The sequence below is a fragment of the Homarus americanus genome, unplaced genomic scaffold, assembly GCF_018991925.1.
Source record: "Homarus americanus isolate GMGI-L3 unplaced genomic scaffold, GMGI_Hamer_2.0 scaffold37032, whole genome shotgun sequence".
NCBI classification, from domain to species: Eukaryota; Metazoa; Arthropoda; class Malacostraca; order Decapoda; family Nephropidae; genus Homarus; species Homarus americanus.
In genome coordinates this window covers 8,665,453-8,686,741 of record NW_024731852.1, presented here as the reverse complement: position 1 = coordinate 8,686,741, position 21,289 = coordinate 8,665,453, and the positions used below count along the sequence as shown (strand labels likewise).

The following is a 21,289-nucleotide window of genomic DNA, read 5'->3' as shown; positions in this document are numbered from 1 at the left end:
CCAGCGACACCAAGCGGGGGCCTTCCATCAAGTCACGCCTACCGCGGTTATATAAGACCTCACCTGGCCATCATCGCTCTCTTTCTACTTGCCGCCACCAGCAAGCAACATCTCTCAACAGCTCCATACACACGCTCCCTCAGAAAGCTCCTTGCCCTACAGGAACTCTGAGCAAGCTTCGCCCAACTTAGTATCTCTTTAACACTGTGCTGTGCAACAATATATCTACGAGAAACACTGTGATTTTCTATTTCTACCTCAATCCTGAGTGTTGGATATATTTCATGTACGTACGTTGTGAGGCCAAATAAGAGACCCTGACAACCTGCCACGACAGTACGCTACAGTATCTCATTCTGTAAGACTTTTTTACCTTTATCCTGTTCACCACTGATCGGCAACGTGGCCGTATGGGTCACGTTCCTGATACGCACTGTTAGCATCAGTGCCGGATTAACCATGAGGCACTGGCCTCAGGCCCTCCGACTCTAAGGGGCCCCCAAATCCAAACATTCTCGAAGTTGAAGCGTATAAAACATGAATTTCGTTCAACTATGTCCTAGCAAAGCCTCAATTTTCTGTCTCTTATGAACATTAAATGTGTTATTTTGCATTAGCTTAATATTGATGAAATCATTGATAAATTTGGGTATATTTTGTTCTTGTTATTTTTACATATACATTAGGGGTAGGGGGCCCCCAAGTTGACTTGTGCCTCAGGCCCCTATTAAGCTTAATCCGGCCCTGGTTAGCATACTGTATACTGGGCGTGCACTGGCTCCTGAATATATCGGAACCTGCACCAGTGGTAGTCAAGACTGGTCTTGAATGAGCTCACACTCGGTGCATGTTATAAGGTTGAAGAAAAAACTCATTTACTAGAACTGGTTTATCTACAATATACAGTATTAATAATATCCAAGTATTTCACTAATAGCATTTGTTTACAGTATATAAAATATGAGTCCTGCACAAACTCATTTTGAATTTATTTTTTCTTATCAATCATTAATGTACATGAAGTTATTAGATGCATTTGTCACACAGGAGTCACTCAGGGCTCCGCACCTACAAAAATTAATGGACAGGTGACCTTCAAAATTGGGTCAGACATTTACGTCTGATTGACTTCTGGCTCATGATAATAAACACGTTTTGTTTTGTTTTGTTATGAAGGTGACATTGAAAATGTATCATCATCACCACACCAATAACCTTATGAGTCATGATGACATACCGTACTGTATACTGTAGCCTATATAGATCTTGCAAGCTTCGCCACAATCATGAGATAGAGTGATAACGTCATCTGAAGCCAACTGACCTTGTCATCTTAAAAAATAGGTCACAGTCACTGATCTCTATTACCGTAAGCTCTGGGCCATGATTAGATACATAATCTATTTGGTAAGCCTAGCTATAATCCTTCATGATATAATGCAGTAACATCATTTGAGGACAAATGACCTGACCTAGGAAGTAGGTCAGGGTCATTCATCTCAAAAAAGGCTTTTGGCCAATGATGAGATACATGTTTGGTAAAAAATTGGGATGGCTAGCTGTAGGGTGACATGATACATGGTGTTACGTACACGAAGGACGGACGGACAGAACGATTACTGTGGGACAGCCTGAAGCCCCCACATTAATAATATATTTTACATCAACATAATCTTGAACCATCCATAACATTACAAAAGTTTGGTTGATTTTCTTCCTTGTACAGTAACAAAAAGTTGACATATGAAGTACCTACAAGTAAGTGTTTAGTTTACAAAATTTACATATTGTATGAATTGTACATTAATGACCATATATTGATGGGGAACCTTTGTCAAGCAGTATACTCAATAATACTGTACTACAACAGGATAATAATTGCTATGCACAAACAGATGTGTCAAATGCTATTTTTAGTGACTCATGAACAATTTAATGATTCATTACAATAACATAACATGAAATGGCATCCCTCACATCTATGGTAATAAAAAAAGTGAAAATAACACTGTATGTATTACTTACCAAACAGTGTTGATGTCACATGCGAAACCAGCAGTGTCTTTGTGTATGGCCTCATAGTGACCATGACATTTTTTGCAGGTTATAAAATTAAACCTCAAAGCAAAGTTTATTGTATCAAAATTAAACTATCCAAGCTAAGTGAATCCTTCAAACTTCACAGGAACTTACTATTTAAAATTATATTGGCAACTGCTAGAGTACAAGCTTTCTGTGAATAAAGTCTCTGTTATGACCTACAGTACTGTACTCTCAGTGATGGGAGCAATTACTGTACGATCAAATAAAGAAATATGTAATATAAAATGATGATACATGTACAGTTAACCCTCACATGTAAGTGATCGTTATACCAATGATTTGCAGTAAAACAACAAACTTAGTATAGTGTAGGGAGTAACATGGCCTTAATGGATGGTTCCATTGTGCATGCACTACATAATTTGTACATTACCTAACTGTTGGCTGTGGTTGTTTGACAGTGCAGGCAACTATCAATTTTCCTGGATCAGTAGTCTAGTCTTTGTAACCTTCCCAGCCAAACCCATCTTTTGTGGCATGGCTATGTACATATTTTTACCATGTCAACAACATCCCATTACACAATGTGTTCTTTACTGGGTCACACTTGTACTTTTGTGAACATCATAGCAATGGTGCTTGATATTACTGTACTGTAATAAGTGAAAATGTTTTAAGTACCTGTACATCATTCCCCTTCTCACAATAACACACGTTAAGCCGGGGTCGTATGAGTGCTTTAATGAGCAGTTAATTTAAAGAAGGAATCTTGGAGCAAGAAAATACGATTTTCTTTAAAATGTGGTCACATGGGCGGTTCTTACACCAGTTTATACGGCAAGAAAAAACAAGTGAACGCCGTCATGTGAGTAGATGGGAAACAGAACATCACAACAACAAAGGAAGATTAATGCAGACAATGCAGCAACTATCCTTGGTATTCTTTTTATTATTAAAAAGAAATGAGAATCAATGAAAAAATGATTGTGGACTTGTAAGTAGCTAGTGAGGTGGAGGACTGAAAACGTTTATTATAGATTGGTTTTAAAACAAACATGTCAAAACAGCACCCAAGTTATAATTGCTATATCTTGTAGAAAAATCTGTTAGTGCATTTTATTCATAATGATATTAACTCGTGGCACTAAATATAGTATTACCTGCGTTTTGACTCGGGAATCTTGCTTGAAATCATCAACAATTGACAATCACAATCGTCCAGAAAAATATTACCCAAAATTGCTTGAAATAGCTTTCAGTAAAGAAATTGCTAATACCTGTAAAAGTGCTCATACAACCACAGCTTCAGTGAGGGAAACTTAATGGAGGGGACACATATCACAATGCCTCATTCTCATATGAGTTGATCTCTGCATGTGGTGTGTACCAAAATACACTTGGTTTGTACACTGCACACTACTCATCCACAAGCTAAGACTGATGCTAGATGCCTAGAACAAAAGCAAATTATAAAAGAAAAGACCTCTTGCAAGGCAGATTTTACCCTGATGTCTTCCATTAAAACATTCTGACTCATGCCACAGCAACTAGAAAATTTGATAATGGGAAATACCTCTTTAGCATATTTTACCCATTAGCAGAGAACATCAGTGGACTGCAGTCCATCTATTCATGGAAGGTGTCCACTAAATGAAGGTCCACTTTTGGGAGGTTTTCTGTTTATATAAAACAAAATAAACACAAATTAATTATTTCTGTAGGTTGCATTATGTTAGGCTATTGCTTGACTCCAGTTAACATACTGAACATGAGATTAAATAGTGTATGTACATGATATTGGAGGTCTCAATGCATAGCATAAAATATTATACAGTAAGTTATTGAAGAGGATAACTTTTCTACACGTCCTTCATAAATGAGGAATGATACTTTATTTTTTTAGGGCTGTAGGGTACATTAGAACTTAGAATGAAATCTCTAATATATTGTTTAAATAAAAGTTGCAGTGTAACAATTGAAGTAACAAAAAATGAACAACTTAAACAGTACAAAGATTCATTCCTAATGACAAAGTTCATTATCTTTTCACCATTTAATTACAGTATACATAATTAAGTGAAGGGCTTTATATATCAGAAGTGAACATTTAAAATTACTATAATACATTATTTGATTTTCCTTGTGTGTTCACTTTACTTAATAAAAAGAATGTTAACTCATTTTCTAGATAAAATTTTTAAACTGCTATCTGCAATAGTTTACCAGAGAATGACAACATGAGTGCAATAGCCAGTGATAGTCAAATGGGTTGTAGAGTGTGAGCAGATGACATGTACTAGACAGAAGACTGCTGACCCCGGGAGAAAATGAATACAGTACTGTACATATTGAGAAGTATTTAGAGGTTGACGACATGATATAGTCAAGAACAAATTCAAAAGATATATAAAGGCATGAAAGAATATTCACAGAAGGTAATCAAATGGAAAATGCAAGGAAGTCATTGTCAATTCAGAAAGTAAAATATAATTTATCAGCCTATATGTACAGTACTTTCCCAAAAATGAAATTTCACAAAACAGTTCATGACAATAACATATAAAAAATACTGGTGTTGAAACAATACGTCTATCAGTACAATATATGACACAGTATGTATTGTTGGCACTAAAAATAAATTTTATAAAAGTAACAACTGCACTGTATGGCACACAACTCACTTTTTGCCTCACATGATGGAACTTGAGATAAAATTAAAAACAACTGGCAGAAATAAATATCTTCATTCCTTTCTGTTTTAGTCGCGGCAGGTGAGGTGATTTCAGATATTCAAAATATAAAATATATAATTTCCTAGTTTGATTCTTGATGAGTGTTAGTCCATTAGTTTTGTTTGTAAACTATGTTTTCATTATTTTTTAAGCTAATGTTATCATCCTCAAAACACTTCATCAATAATCAAGCTTCATGTTGCTTACAATCTGACTTATGAAAACTTTGGATATAATTTAATCACTTGATACAAGAACAGAGCATTACAGTATTTAAAATATTTCCAAAGTACAGTGGACTGTAAATCAAGTAACTCGCAAACTATTTTGAATGTGCAATGCTAAGCTTAGCACACATAGGTAAACACTGACAAGAAAATAAAATGTGTCCTGCATCTGGGATGGTGTGAGGTAGAATTTATGTACTTTCCAGGTTACAAACATTTTGGCAAAGGTGATATAGTGTCAGTTTCTTTTCCATTTGAGCAATTTTGGTTCATTTCTACAATAATAATAATAATAAAAAAAAAATCTGCATACTGTATATTACATGGTTTACAAAACCTAAGTTGCCAATTAATCATAAGAAATACCATGAATCTTATTACATGTGAAATTTGAGGAACCACATTTGATTTGAAAAAAAAAGTTGTTTCTATTCAGAATAAACACTGCAAATGCCCTGTTCATCAATCTGTCATCCACAGATTCTTGTAACATGATTCCAACCACTCGGGGAGGTCTACAAGTATGGTGATACAAGAATAATGTTAATGAGTTTCATTTTCAGAAACAAACTTCTAAGCCCTAAAGTATTCCCACATTACTGTACTGGTCCCCCTGGAGACATTCACCACATACACTTGGTTATTTCAATTAATTCCTCCTTTAATTAAATTGTTTTTATTTTATTATTTTGGATAAAATTTACTATTTCTAAATAGAGTACATACAGGAAATCCTTGTTTATTGCAAATGTTCCATTCCTGAAACGGCTTATGATAGAAGAAGCTAATTTTTCCATAAGAAACAATGTTTTAAGAGGGAATGCATTCCCTGCCGAGAATTGTGAGGTGTTTGGGCTGAATATTTGTAGAGAAACACTTGATAAAAAACAAAAATAAAATACAATTGAGAGGCAGGTGTATGTTCTCCCTCTCTGACCACCATCACCTATGTCCCAGTTTCACCACTTTTAAGACATTAAAACAATTAGCATATAATAAATGTAAGGATGTATAAAAGATATGTAAAAACTGCGGCAATGATTGACTTGTTGAGAAGCATGTGCCCATTCTTCCTCTCACGGCTGTGCGTTAACTATCACGTCTTGGCAAATCTAGAAAGTTCTCATTTGATTGATGTCCATCTATAAGTAATTTGTGTGTGCAATTTGAATTGCAAATTGCCCAAAAAATCGAAACGTTACACAAATTTATAAAATAGGTAAAGAAATAGGGGGCATCACTTAGTACATATGCTGGGATGACATTTTGGATAGTTCCCGAGTTTGCTGTGCTGTAATGAAAACTCCAGAAAAGACACACAGTACCATAACTCCTGTATATACTGTACATCCTAACTATTATTTTAACTTTTCCCTTTAAGTTTTGCATTACATATAAGAACTACAATATTACCTTTCTTCAGAAGAACATTAGGATGGCATGTCATCGTATCTTACAAAATATAGGTTACTGTAATACTCAAAACACAACAGAGAGATGTTCACATGACATATGTGTTAGAAGTGAGCAGCATACTCTTAAATCCCACCTGTTACTGGGATTCCATGAATATAAATATCTAAAAAATATTTTGTAACATCTTAGAAGAAAATTTGGCCATTACTCAAACAGTGATGTGATAAAACTATTACAAGGGGTACTTTGTTACAGACTGTTTTGGGGGTTTTTGCTGAGTGAATAATGTTATTAGTCACTGCTCACTACATAAAGAAAAATGAGACCTTAGTAAAATTATATATAAATACTGAAAACTAATATACTGCACATATGACCCAAACACAGCTCGGGAGTATTACACAAAACATTAACCAAAAGCCTCACTGTAATTCACCAAGACAGATTAAGCAAATTCAGAATGGTTTCATTTAAGTGCAGTAACAATGTATGATACAATATAAATTTACAAATAGCTTAAGGTACTTACAGGACTCATGAGGATGGATCTTCTTCCACTCTGGCTTAAGAGACATGATCATATATTTGTTTATCTAGTGCTCCACATTTTCTCAAGTGTATATACAGTACATAATACTATATTTAATGCAATAATTAACTAACAAATCAACATCACTCTTTGTAGGAATTAAGATTTATTTCTCAAGTGTGTCTCCAAGGACTTAAGTGCACATCTTGATTCTTCCTTTGCTTTGGTATTGCAGTAAAATATATATTTTCTTTTCTGAAGCCAACATTCGTAAAGTAAAAGATGATTTGAATACAGTACATATGTTAATCTATGCTGAACCCTTAACCCCTTAAACTCTGAACTGTAATAACATTATTTAGTAACATATTAACAACACCATTTGAAAACTGCAAAAGGAAATAAAATATAACAATAAATTTACTATATCAACATTTGCATTCTCCTCTGAAAATATTTTCACTTAATTATAAAGATAACAAAAATGAATAAAAGAAGAGCTTTTAAATAGTCTATCAAATTAAACTTCATCCTTTGGAGACATAAAGCAGAGAAATGATGATATCACAACATGAGGACACAATACTTAAAATTTACCCACTAAACAGTCTCTACATTTCCTTTAACTCTACCTTTACGTATGGGGCTAAAGTCAGCCGAACCAACACTATTCCTTGGACTGTCTCGTATCTGGCTATCAATATTAACATTGCCATTAGTATGGGGTTCAAAGACATCATAACCCACACCAGTTCTGGTGAGGGGAAGTTTGGCAGTAAAGGAAGTTTCTTTCTCATCCATCTGAGGAGGGCTAGCTGGCATATGGGGTGTAGGGTTTATGTGCGAAGGAGGAGTCATCAAATTGTTTCCATCATTTTCAACAGGGAAGACATGAGAATCACTAGCAGCTGGCAGGAGGAGTGGAGGAGGAACATAGCTGAGAGGTGGAAGGAGACGTGTGGGGCCAGGAGACAATTCAGGATTCTCCACAAGTGATGCACAGGGCCACACTCCCTCGTCTATTCCAGGACTAATGACGTTGGGCCTTGCAGGTGACTCGAGATTTCCAGAAATGCCTCTTTCTACCGCAGTGGCCTCTCCTGCAGTGCTAGAACAGCTACTGCTGTTACTGCCCTGAGGGGAGCTAGTACTCTCTACATTCACCTACCCGATGGATCAAGATACATCATCATCAGTATTACTTTGTGCACATAATTTAAAAATATCAGAAGTAAATTAGGTGTTCAGTGGCTACAGAACAGAAAGGTTATCTATTCCTATTCCCCAAAAATCTATGACTAGAAAGCTAATAATAATGTCACTCTTCAATCTTCAGCACCATATATAGCTAAAAAAAATATATGCATGATAAAATTCCCAGTGTTGGTAGCTCAATGCAATCACAAGAAGAATATTTATTACATAATATTAACTACTTTTTTCAGTAACAACTATACAGTATAGCTTAACTTGTATAAATCTAACTATGGACCAAACTCTTGTTATACTGTCTCCTGCCTTTCAGTACCGGCATAAACATCCATGAAATTTTCACAATAAATAAATTTTATAAACACTAAACTAAGGTGGTGATGCAAGTCAACTAATGAAGGAATATCTATTAAAATTTTATAGCTTCTATCACTATATATAATATATATATTTTTTTGCTGATGTCATATATGTAATTCATGCTAACCCAGAGATAAATACAGTGTTTATATGCTAAGGGGCATTATATATATACATAGGCAAATACAAATAGGTCTGTGTGTATATATATTTATAAAGATTAATACTGCAATCTGTTTACCCATGTACTAGTACAGTATAAAGATACCGATAAACAATAGTTGTTGGTGAATTGAATCCTTTCTTGTGGTGCCTTTGAACAAGCCAAGGTTGGGGACATTCAAGACAAGGATAGTGTTGAACTAATTTTTATAAACTATACAGTATTACCAAACTTAACCACGAGTGCTCATCCTATATAAAAAAAAAACAGTATCTCCATTAACATCTCAAATGTATTCAGGTGTAGTGTGAGCGATGAAGTGTACAGTATTACTGTAATGGTGTGAACTGCTGTTGCCTAAACAGTTGAATGATGGTATAATAATCCAGCTCTGTGGGTTGTGGGGTGCAGGGAACAACTGTACAAATTTGTACTGAGAGCAATTTCAATATGTTTGATAAAAAAAATATAGATACTGTAGGGGGTATAATGATTTCAAAAGTGAGGACAAAGGTGGTATGGAAGTGAATGAATTATGTAATAAATGAAAGGAAAGAAAAGATTGACAATAAAAGTATAATCCAAGAGATGAACTGAACACAGGTCATTCAAGGTGATCTAAATAAAAAGAAATTGGAAGAATGTTTTTGAATAAAATAAATGATGAGGCAACTGGATTGAAAATGAGCAACTTAAATCAATTTTATACTTAGATTACACCAAAAAAATAAGGTTGCTCTTATATGACATGGTTATAGCGACCCAAGAAAAAATATTACAGGTAAAGTATAGTAAATCCCCATAACAGAATCATCCAATTGAATGCCAGCCTTTAATTTAATGCCCAACATCTTTGGTTAAAAATATATTTTCAGATACAGTTCTGCAATGAACAAATGTGCTTCAATTAATACTGTAGTATAGTGTTTTACAGGAATACATGCACAGTACAGAGCTGTATTAAATGGAGGTAAACCTGTTTAGGAAAAAAGTTGGAGACAATTCATACAAGTGTTGGAAATTTTACTTTCATCATTTATAAACAATTTAATTCTACCAATTCTCCCATTAAAATACTTCAAATTATTTTAAATGGTATTTTTCTTCATTTCCAGCTTATATCATTGTTTCATTCAATAAAAGGTGCAAGTTTGTGCAGATAATGTACATTTTGTATTACAAATACATTTCATAGAGCCATGAACTGACAAATCATGGATTGAAAATCTGTAGACTGGACAAGATTTACTGTACAGTAGTATATGGTCAGAATGACTTAGCATATTGACTTTTTTCTTTTATATTGAGATAGACATGGGGCACAAAATTGTGACTGTAATATAAAGGATGAAGTGACCTACACTCAATGTGAGGAGTTAACATAATACTGTACTGTACATCAAATACGAGATGAAATTCTTTGATTTAGTAATGTAATAAAGAGGTGAACGACTGTCCTATATTTATTGAGCTGAAAGTTGTGGAATTTAAGTGAAATACAGTAATATCTCCATTAGCCGGAATCCCTCAAACCCGGAACTCTCCAAAAGTCGGAATTTAAATTTTCTCGGAAAATCGTTTCCAGAGCCGTAATTTTCTGGAAAATTCTGCAAAATTCAGGGGATGAGGGAGTTTTTTGTGGGTTCGAGAGATGATGTAATGGGCAATTTCTGGAACTTCTGAGCAAATTTTTCCGTTACCCGGAAAATTCCGGGGATGAGGGATTTTTTACGGCTTTGAGAGAGTCGTCTCGTTACCCAGAAATCTCTCATTCCCGGAAGTACTCTGCACCAATTGTTACTGCTAACGGAGATATCACTGTAGAAAGTCTGAGAGGGCAGGGACTCCAATAAACAAGAAGTACAAGGAATGAAAATCGTGAATGAACATGAAAGGAAGTAGAAGGGAAGAGGTGACATTAAAAAGAATGATGTCCACTGTGTAAAGGATTAAAAGGATGGGAAAGATAGATGGATTGGATTTCATTGTCATGCTGACCAGGGAAATAACAGTAGAAAACATGAATTGAAGAGGCAGATTGTTGGACATGAAGGAGAAGTATGGGGGAAGTGAATGACTGGTTATTAATAAGGTAAAGAACTTTAAATTATTTGATTTAACAATGAGAGCAACATCCATAGGAGGCTGGATATGGCTGTTGCAAAGGATAACAAGTTGTGTACATGTGTGAGGAAGATAAAGAAGAAAACCAAAAGAGAGGTAAGAAGATAAGAATGAGGGAACAGTTCAGGAATTTAATAAGATTCTCTTATGAATTGGAGGAAAGATCTAGATGAACTTTCTGACAATGTAGATGAAAAAGGTTTATAGAATATGGATGAATTTATGTATAGAGATATATTGATGGGTTCTTTAGGCATAGTTCCATCAAGTTACTGTACATATATCTCTATCCTCTGACATAAATAAGACACTAATTTCTAACATTTGAACTTCTGGGAAAAGTATTAATTATGGAAGAGTAGATTTCAATGAGACATCAAACAAGGTATGACGGTGACACAGCTTACAACCTATACTGCTTTATTCACAACTGTGCCAAAAGTATCTGTTAATAGGTGTTCATGGATGTTGAACAGTAGTAAACATAACCCTTCCAAATTACATAATATTATATTCTACAGTTGGCATACCGTAATATTTACAATGGAGGTTTTATCAAATGCAGCTCTCCTGTCTCTGTCTACTACCTGTGTAACTACTTTCTATTCAATCATTCTCATATACTATACTGTACTTATTTTCAACAGATACTCATCAAACTGAGGAGAAATTCACAGTAACTACTAGGTAGTTTATGGAGACACTCTTGCACTCTAAAAGGAATTTCAAGATCAGAGTTCATATTTAACATTAGATTAGCATGAAATGCAGAGTCAGAGGCAGTTGAAAGAAATTATATAAACCTTTGGCTATTAGAATCAGAAGCTGTCTCTGAAACGCTACAAATGACATACTCCCCATCATTAACTCACTTTTAGGAAAATTAATGTGAGCCTCAGGGTCTACTATATTACACAGGCAAAATACTGCACTGCCTTACATTAATCTATGGTATATCACATTTCTGCATCTTAAATTTCTCAATATAAGTCAAATTGTGGCTCATATTATTCTTACTGTTATACATCCAGCTACCGAGGAGTTGTAGCAGAGAGACAAACCTTAGGCAAAGATGGGGAGGCCTGGGGAACACCCCCAGAAGCCATCATGTCTTCCATAGGTATTTCTTCACTACGTGGGCGGGGTCGAGAACTGGAGCGTGAGCCTCTCTCGTGACTGGCCTGTGGCTGTCTGTTACTCTGACGACCACTACGACTCGGGCTTTGGGATTCAGATCGTCCTGCACAATTGCTTGCATTTTCTTCTTTGGGGTAAAATAAAGAAATAACGATGTAAAAAATATTTGATAAAAAATAGTAAATACTGTACGTCAAAATTATTAATTATAAAGTACTGTAAATGAGACAAATGTGATTTGTTTTTAGTGGAAACAATTATCAGAGGAAGCATGTATGATAAGATGCACTAGAACACACAGTAATGTAGTGACAAGTGCCATCAGACACTAGAGTATATGGTCACTGTGTACATTAACTGAGGTTGGATATGAAGTACAAAACATAAGGTATAAATACATAAGAACATAAGAACATAAGGAGTCTGCAATAGGCCGGTTGGCCTGTGCATGGCAGCTCCTGTCGAGAGTTACTACCACTCTCTATCATCCATGAATCTATCTAGCCTCCTTTTGAAACTTTCCAGAGTTCCCGCACTTACTACAAAGTTGCTAAGCTTGTTCCACTCGTCCACCACCCTATTTGTGAACCAGTTTCTTCCTATCTCCCTCCTAAACCTAAACTTATCCAACTTGAATCCGCTGCTCGAGTCCTATCCTGCTCGGATATTATAAGAACTTTATCTATCCCCTTTATTGATTCCTTTCACCCACTTAAATACTTCTATCATATCTCCCCGCACTCTTCGTCTTTCTAGGGAATGCAAGTTAAGTTTCTTTAACCTATCCTGATATGGAAGGTTTCTAAGTCCCGGAATCATTTTTGTCATTCTTCGCTGCACCGACTCTAGTGAATTTATATCCATTCTATAATAGGGGCACCAGAACTGAACCGCATAATCGAGGTGCGGCCTAACTAGCGCAAGATATAGTTGCAATAAGACCTCTGCACTCTTGTTACTTACACTTCTAGATATAAAACCCAATACTCTGTTTGCCCTATTTCGAACATTAACGCACTGTTTTCTAGGCCGTAGGTCCGGGCTTACAAGTACCCCTAGGTCTCTTTCACAAGTCGACTTCTCTAGGTTGATGTTGTTAAGGCTGTATACATTATAAGTATTTGTTCTTCCAATATTAAGTACACTGCATTATGGAGGTACACCAAGAATGAATCAACACTGACAGCCTAGTAAAATGACGTTCACAAGTTATCCTAACCCCTTGACTACGAGGACGCCAGTTTTTATATTTTATTTTATGATCTCCAGACAATTTTATTCAGCACTGAAGGGACCTCGGACACAAGAGGTTAAAAGAGAAAGAGCTGAGGAATGAGGATGTAAGAAAGACTGATGAAACATAATGCTTTTGGATGCTGATCATAAAACAAACTGATAACAGGAGGAGAAAAATGTGTTTAGATGTGAAATGACAAATATAACCTACATGGATATTTAATTTCCTGAGCTAATATATAACTCACATTAAAATTGAAGTGATTATAATACATGGTTGATCAATTAGGACAATTATAAATAAATTACATCACATATAATAAAAACCCACATAGTGTACTGCACCTGCATCTGAGATAGTTTGTTGGTTTGTTCCACCTTCACGTTTCAGAGCAAAACCCGGCACACGAGTTACATTAAACATTGGCCGGTGTGACTGACTACGGCTGCGTCCATCTGCAGCAACAGCTCGGCTCAGTCCACGTCCTTTAAGTAAAAAAGTAGATTCCACATCATCACACACTTATAATTACCCCCAGTTTAAGATATCAATTACATATCTACCATGATCACTGTTTGTCAACCATTAAATATCAACTCTACATTAATAACTCTAACAACTCTAAGTAACCTATTCAGTACTTACCTTAAAACATTTTAGGTTGTTTTCCATCCCTTTTTTAGTACTATATCAACATGCATTCTAAACACTAAGTGTAAAAACTGATCTGAAGAAGAAATATCTTTACTTCCTCATATCAGTTACTCTAACCCTGACAGATGGTATATATATACTGTACACATCTAGACTATCAGAGTACTTTGGTATACAGTAGTACTTTACCTAACCATTTAAGAGTTCATATACCATAGTGGTTTAAAATGGGACTTTACTCACATGCCTATCATATTTGAACTTATCTTCAAATGTACAGGAGATTTTAGGGTACCGTACTGTATCTATTTAAAAAACTAAATATCAGGAATCATAAATTAAAACTTAATAATATTTTGGGGTCCTGGAGTCAAAGTTCAGTCCTCACTAATCACTAAGAATTCGTTTTGACATATTTAGCATCACGAATCAGACTCTGACTGTGATCCAGCTTCAGGGATCCTAGTTCTGGGTCCAGTAAACCTCCAGCAGAAGTGTCAAAGTTCTAACTCTACAGTAAAATTCTAAGAAGTTTTACACAAAGTCAAAAAAATACAGTACAAGTGTTTTAAACATAAACTTAATGTGATCTATTCATGATGACAAGTGGATGTGATGGGTGGAAGGGAAACACAGGATAGAGTTTTTTTTCTTTTTTTTTAACATTTCAGGCTACACAGAACCCATCTTAATGTATTCTCTGAAGATGGGTTTTGTGTAGCCAGAAACATTAGAGAAATAAAGAAACTTAGATCTTGTCCAGTGTTTCCCTCCCGCCCATCAAATAAACTACAGTACTGTAGTACAGCGCTTCTCAAACTATCTGATGTGGCGGACCGGCATGGTTTTTTTTCAATGTGCCACGGACTGGCGAGCGAAGCGAGCCAATCCCGGGGCCTATAGGCCCCCCCCCCCCAGGAAAATCTTTTGAGATATGTCCTATTTCAGGGGCATTTTGAGACTATCTGTACTAAACATGAAGACATGATGTCTTATTCATTCTAAGGCCGATCATCATTGACGTAACAAGTCTTCCCAGTGTGCCAGGGACCAGTACCATATTTGTGCCATACAATTAATTGCTTACGATCAGAGAAAATATTATTTGAACATTCGTAGTAATATTATTTTATACAGGAAAAATATAATGAATATAAAAGTGGGTTGGGATGGGGTCCCAAATGACAAACACGCAGATACCCGTATGATGCTCTCTGTTCCACTTCTTGATGGTAACTAACCACTGACCTGTGACCTGACATCACAGACTGCTGATCCACACGTGTGGAATAGCAGGGTTGCCAGCTGTGTGACACCCTTCACGGCTGGCAAGCATAGTAAATAATCGGCCATTTCTTTTAATGGGATGCATACATTTATTTTATCCGAAATTAAATAACTACCATACTTAAAATAAAAAGATTTATGTTTTGGGTGGATATGGCGTAACTGGTGGCCGAGAAACGTGGCAATTCTGGCAACACAAGGTGATGCGCCCTATTGATATCCCCAGGTGTGGTTCCCACAGAGTCAAACGCCACATCATCATGAAGGTGTTGTTATACGTATTTCAGTTCGCTGTTTTGCTGTTCATTATATCGCATTCGTTAGTTGCACAGCAATGACTTTTAACATGAGTGAGTAAATGAAAAATATAGCCATAATAAATATAAAAACTACAATGAAAATGTAAAAAAAAAAAAGACCGAGTCAGATGTCCCGGCAGTGTCACGTGGTGTGGAACGTGACTATCGTTTCTTTCTTTTCTGAAAACTCTCCGCGTACCGGCAGACGATGGCTCACAGACCGGCACCGGTCCGCGGACCACACTTTGAGTAGCACTGCTGTAGTACATCTTGCTTATGAACATTCAAAATTTGCTTTTAAGGTTTAGGGGAATTGTACATAATACACATACACACACACACACACACACACAGACCAACAATAATGTGAGTGATATTCCTCCTGAATCTCTTAATGAGCTGAAGAGACCAAACTTCAGCAAGATAAATAATGTTAATACAATCAGGTGGACAGATGAGGGTAGACTTCTATACCTTGTCAACTTTACTGGGAGTAGTCTAACTGCTTATAGGAAAGGGATCTTTATGGAATCTAGTATTAAGATAATAAGCTCTGAGGTACACACTTAGGTAAGGTATTGTATATCCTTTAGAGAACATCTTAAGTGTCAATGCTGTACAGTATTACTACACACCAACAGCATTAAATCCCATATACTTCCTGATGTCTATAACACCGCACATGAACCTACTCTGGGTAGACCACATTGCACTTAACACCACAAAAGTTTAACTCATTCCAAATAACATAATTAATATATTATAGAGTTGGCTGTAAGTAATGTAATAAGTTTACTAAACCTGCCGTATATTATTATGTATCATATCCATAAACTACAACTTTATTACATACCCGTACATAGTTAACACTTCGTTGGACTTGCCCAAAACTCTCAATTTTAAAAATTAGGTGAGTGGCATTAATTGATTGATCTCCCTAAAAGAAAGATTAATTGACCTTTTGAAACGTTTTTATGACCTTGACCAAAAAAAGTCCTTTCACCTCTCCTGCTGTTAGACGAGCCCTGAGATTCTGACTCATGATCCAGAAGAAGTAAACACCAATGCATTATTCTGTCCATAAATGCTTCAGATTCATGAGTCTTAAATCTCAGGGTTCATGGATCAGAAGAGGTGACAGGACTCTTGTGATTGACTGTACATAACACACTGTCTTGTAAAGGTAAATATTTGTGGAGCTTCATTTACTTCATTCATAAGTTCAGTTAAGGAATAAACATAAATTATAGAACAAACAAATGGATGTATAAACAAAGTACAGTAGTTATAATGTGCTCCCTGATAATTTGTATATCAATCTATTAAACACTAAGGAAATTCAGGCAGTTTGTCATGTGTGGTTGTGTAGCTTCAGTATTTTGGTAAGTGTTCAGCCATGTGAATACGGTACAAATTCTGTAATGCAAACAAATTCAATAATGCAGCCAACTAATAATTACATGATGTGAATGACTTAAATAATATACAATAGTGCTATAAATATTTCTTAGGCTCAACAAACTCATGAAACTCATCACAGTGAAACCTCCGCATAACAGATTTCAATATTTATCCGTTAGATGGAGGCTTTCGCATCTAATGGATCCTCGATATAATGGAATTCCGTCTCCATACAGTCCGTTGAATAGAGGTTTCACTGTATTAGTTTAAGCACATAAAATACTGCTAACTCGAGGCCTTAATCAGCACTTGCTATCTAATGTCACTAATAAAGCTGTGTGCCACCTTCACCCACCAACCATTAACCATCACCCTAAGATCCCATAAACTATACACACAAAATGAACACACACTCACACTCACTCACACACACACACACACATACACGCACAAACCAAAGACACTTGCCCTCCATGTCCTTGACCCAGTTCCCTGCCTCCGACAGATGAGAAGATGTCTGTCACTTTTTTGAGCGGTGTCGCATTTGCCCTGTAAATTTACCCACATAGTCTTCAGTGTATTAATTCCTCAAAAACAGCTAAGCCACTGAGGAAAAAATATATATTAAAAATAAAGTTTTCATTCACTCTAGTGGAAATTATAAACCAAAGCATTAAAAAATTTATATTTTGCGATAATACTGTACATCAGATAATCCCTACACAGCATGTAATAAATTTATATATGTACAGGTACTAGTTCATCTTACAATATTTATTATATGGCTTTTGTCACATTAAGTAGAACGGATAAAAGTATGAGAGTTCATCTTTGAAATACTTAGGTAAAGTATGTAGCGAACCTGACGAGGATGAGGACAAGATAACAAATACAATAACAGAGGATAGAGTAATGAACGATGAAGATGATAACTAATTAGAATAGTGAAGTGAGGAGTGAAGCCAAGAGTGAAGTGTAGAGTGAAGCCAAGATAGTGATTGAAATTAGAAGTTGAAGCCATGACAATGTTTGAGAGTAAGAAAAGTGGATGTGGACCAGACCATAACAAAAACAGTTCAAGTGATCTACGATGTATTTCTGAGAGAGATATGGAATTAATAGAGAACTAAAAAAAAATAATGACGGGAATATAAACAAATAAACAATATCTACACATACATGTGAAAAAAAGGAGCAATAGAGTAAAAAATAGACTGACTGTGACTAAAAGAACTAACAGTAAACCTAAAGAATAACTGAATCTGACACAGAAAGTTAAAGAGAATGTGAGAGTCAGCTGATCATATACCCCCCACCCCCCCTAGAAGTACATTGGATATTATAAAGCAAAAAAAATATATAAATGCAATTACCAGTTCATCTATGTGACAGATCCAGTTGTAAAAAAAAAAGGACAGTCAATTCCATTATGGTAGTTCAACATTTAATAGGTAGGTGCCTTATACGGAGTGGTGGGCGAGGAATGACCTGACAGGCGGCCTGAAACAAACTTGGCATAAACTATTTAGTCCTCCCCTATATATGTGTATGCAGTGTATGATGTATGTTGTGTAATAAGGTGTACAAAATGTGTCAAGACATTCCTTGTCAATCCATCGTGTTTATCTAATGGAATAAAGAAGGCTCTCAAAGATGTATATACTACAGGCATAGAAATAACTATATAATACATAAAAACATGAATACAAAAATTGGTTCAGTTTTAAACATAGAGAAATTCACAGGCGTAGATGATAAGAAAACACGAAGAGTCAGAAGAAGAATGGTATACAACATGACGGAACACAAACCTTAGGAGGCAAATTAAAGTATGTGGTTAGACTCTCTGTGTATCTGAGTTAAGAGGGTCACAGGTCTCTCTCAGTAATCACAAACATACACTAGAGATGCACCCTTTGATAGTTTGTTCTTAAACCTCATCCTATCTCTTTAATTGATATTGACTTCCCATTGCTGTTATTCCCTCCTCAGTTCTCTCTCTTTTCCTGTTTCCTTTCATTCTTTTTTTTTATCTTACTGAGCCAATTCTTTATCATTTACACTTTCAATGTTCTTTAAGGATGACCAACACAACCTAGTTGGATTTTTCTTAACTGTAGTTCAAAAGTGTATGGCGTGAAAACGAGAAGGGACAACAAAGAAGACGGAAGGAGGTAGGGGTGGGGGTGAAAGAAGTACGAGATGTGATAGGAAGGGTCATCTGTGAGTCAAGAAACAGCACCAGGCATGTATGATGTGAGAGTAAGGCAGTGAGTAGTTATGGTGGAAGTTACAACAGTGATTAGATGAAGATGAGTGAAAGGAGAGAGTTTGTTTTGTCTCTTTATTCCAGCTGCCCTGCAAGGTAGTGGAAAAAAGCCTTGACATAATAACAATAGTAATAATAATAATAAAGCTTTGTCCTTAATTTTATAATATAACAATAATAATGACATCATCCACAAAGCTGATCAGTAACAGTTGTGGATGATGTCTGTGAGTGCTGTCAGTTACTACACACCCAGCAAGACACAAGACGAAGGTGAATGTAGACTCTTCCTTATTCACTGTGACAGTATAAGGTCTCTCCAACTTTAAACTGAGACCAAAACGTAATTCTCACAACACTAAGAGAAGAATTATATTATCAATGTGTAACTATTACTTTCTGCTACACTCTAAAAAAAAGTACAAGTACAATTCACATGAGAAGACATAGAACTGTCATCAACTGGAGAGGCGATCAAGCTAATGTAACGTGGAAGGAGACTCACTGTGGGCTTCTTGCCGCATGGTGTGAAGGGCATGTGCTGGGGGTGAAGGGCAAGGTTGCAAATGGCTTGGTAGCTCTAATAACCGGGCGATCTGGTGCAGCTTCCTTTGTCGTGCTTTAATCCTCCCTTTGGTCAATCTGGAAATAGATACATGTACTGTACTGTATTTGAAAGCCACAATATATAATACATAGGATAAATATGTACTGTATATACAGTAATTCCATCTTAGTTTTCTTATCTTCTTGCTTGATGTACTCTCACCAAAGGGTGTTTGAGAGACATAAGGATACCACAAAAAACCTGTACAAAGAAGGCACTTATAGTAGTCATGGTTAAAAGTCCTGTCACCTCCCCTGCTGCTCCACGAACCCCAAGATTCAGACTCATGAACCGAAGCAGTAGATACTGATGCAAGTGATGCATTATTCTGTCCATAGTGAAAACATGGTGTCATTCTCTATATACAGTGTGAATTTAAACTTGTCTTCTAAGCTATATCCAATAAAAATCTAAATGTCATAGGAATGAGATGAGATGTGTTATCTACAGGTAAAGGAAGAATTAAAAAAAAAAAAAAAATCAAACGGTCTGCAGACCTTTGTTTAGCTGCCATACATCGTATATGGTCGTCAAATATGAACTTTGCTGCCAAGAGGGGGGTGGTGGGTCTGCCAGTGGCTCCTGATGATGCAGACGGTCGGTGGATTGTTAGGTGGAGTACTCGGGAGTCGTCTTTATCTCCATTCACCTCTAAGTCCTGGAAGAAAAACAACCACAAATACACACAGAGTTATCTCATTACACAGCTCAAAGACTAATTAGTAATTATAATCATGAATACAAATATAAAACTATACATGAACTTGGTAACTTAACCCCTTCACTATGGGGATGCCACTTTTAAATATCTTATTTGGTCAGTGCCAGATGATTGTATTCAACTCAGAGGGGGAACCCAAGCACAAGGGGTTAATAATATGTTTTTGTAATTTTCGAACAGATCTGTCTCCTTTTATTTTGTAATATTATCAATGGTCCCTGAGAGTACTGTATTGATAATGTAACAAGAAGCTGTTTTAACACATATCACTCACCTGTACTGTATGTCACCTCAGTACATTCCTCTGTAATCTACTAAAATACTTTTCTCTGATAGGAGATTTTTTTAACTGTTTTTCTGTAGAGTTTAATGCTTTTCTTCTTCTTTCAACCACAACAAAATGTCAAATATGAATAAAATGTTATGCTATACAGTACAGTACTTCTAAAAATATCATATTGTAGTTTGCAATACACTGGAGACCATTCTGACATTATGTAGAGCCTGAGACTTACTTGTACACTGTGGACTTGTGGCAGTTCTCCTGCATACCTCTCACAGTGTTTTACAGATTAACCCCTTGTGTCCCCTCTGAGTCTGAGCTGAATAAAATCATCTGGTGTTAAACAGCTAAATTATTAAATATAGCATCCCCGTATTGAAAGGGTAATAGCTTAATGAGAAGAAATCTATACTCCATAACTCACCTGCAAAAAGCCAACAAACTTTGCAACTCCCCAGCCTAGTCTTTTCAAGTCTGGCTCTACAAGGATCAACTGGATGATATCAATGACTAAGAAGCGTTTGGTACGTTGTCCATCCCGAGGTATCACCACACAGGCTATTAAGTCACTGTTATCTAATGAAACAT

At 36.0% G+C, this 21,289-nt stretch overlaps 1 protein-coding gene across 3 annotated transcripts in view; it reads right to left on the bottom strand.

Moving 5' to 3' along the window:
* Positions 1-874: 874 nt before the first annotated feature.
* Positions 875-21,289, bottom strand: part of LOC121868032 (protein CLEC16A homolog) — a 32,222-nt gene continuing 11,807 nt past the window's right edge. For 2 of the 3 annotated variants that reach the window (XM_042368279.1, XM_042368280.1), the window contains 6 exons: positions 21,126-21,277; positions 20,195-20,355; positions 19,596-19,732; positions 13,525-13,665; positions 11,868-12,070; positions 875-8,111 (listed from right to left, as the gene is read on the bottom strand). In XM_042368279.1, the coding sequence (XP_042224213.1) occupies positions 7,548-8,111; positions 11,868-12,070; positions 13,525-13,665; positions 19,596-19,732; positions 20,195-20,355; positions 21,126-21,277 (1,358 nt within the window). In that variant the 3' untranslated portion in view covers positions 875-7,547. The remainder of the gene's footprint in view (positions 8,112-11,867; positions 12,071-13,524; positions 13,666-19,595; positions 19,733-20,194; positions 20,356-21,125; positions 21,278-21,289) is intronic. The other variant, XM_042368281.1, reaches the window with a different exon arrangement.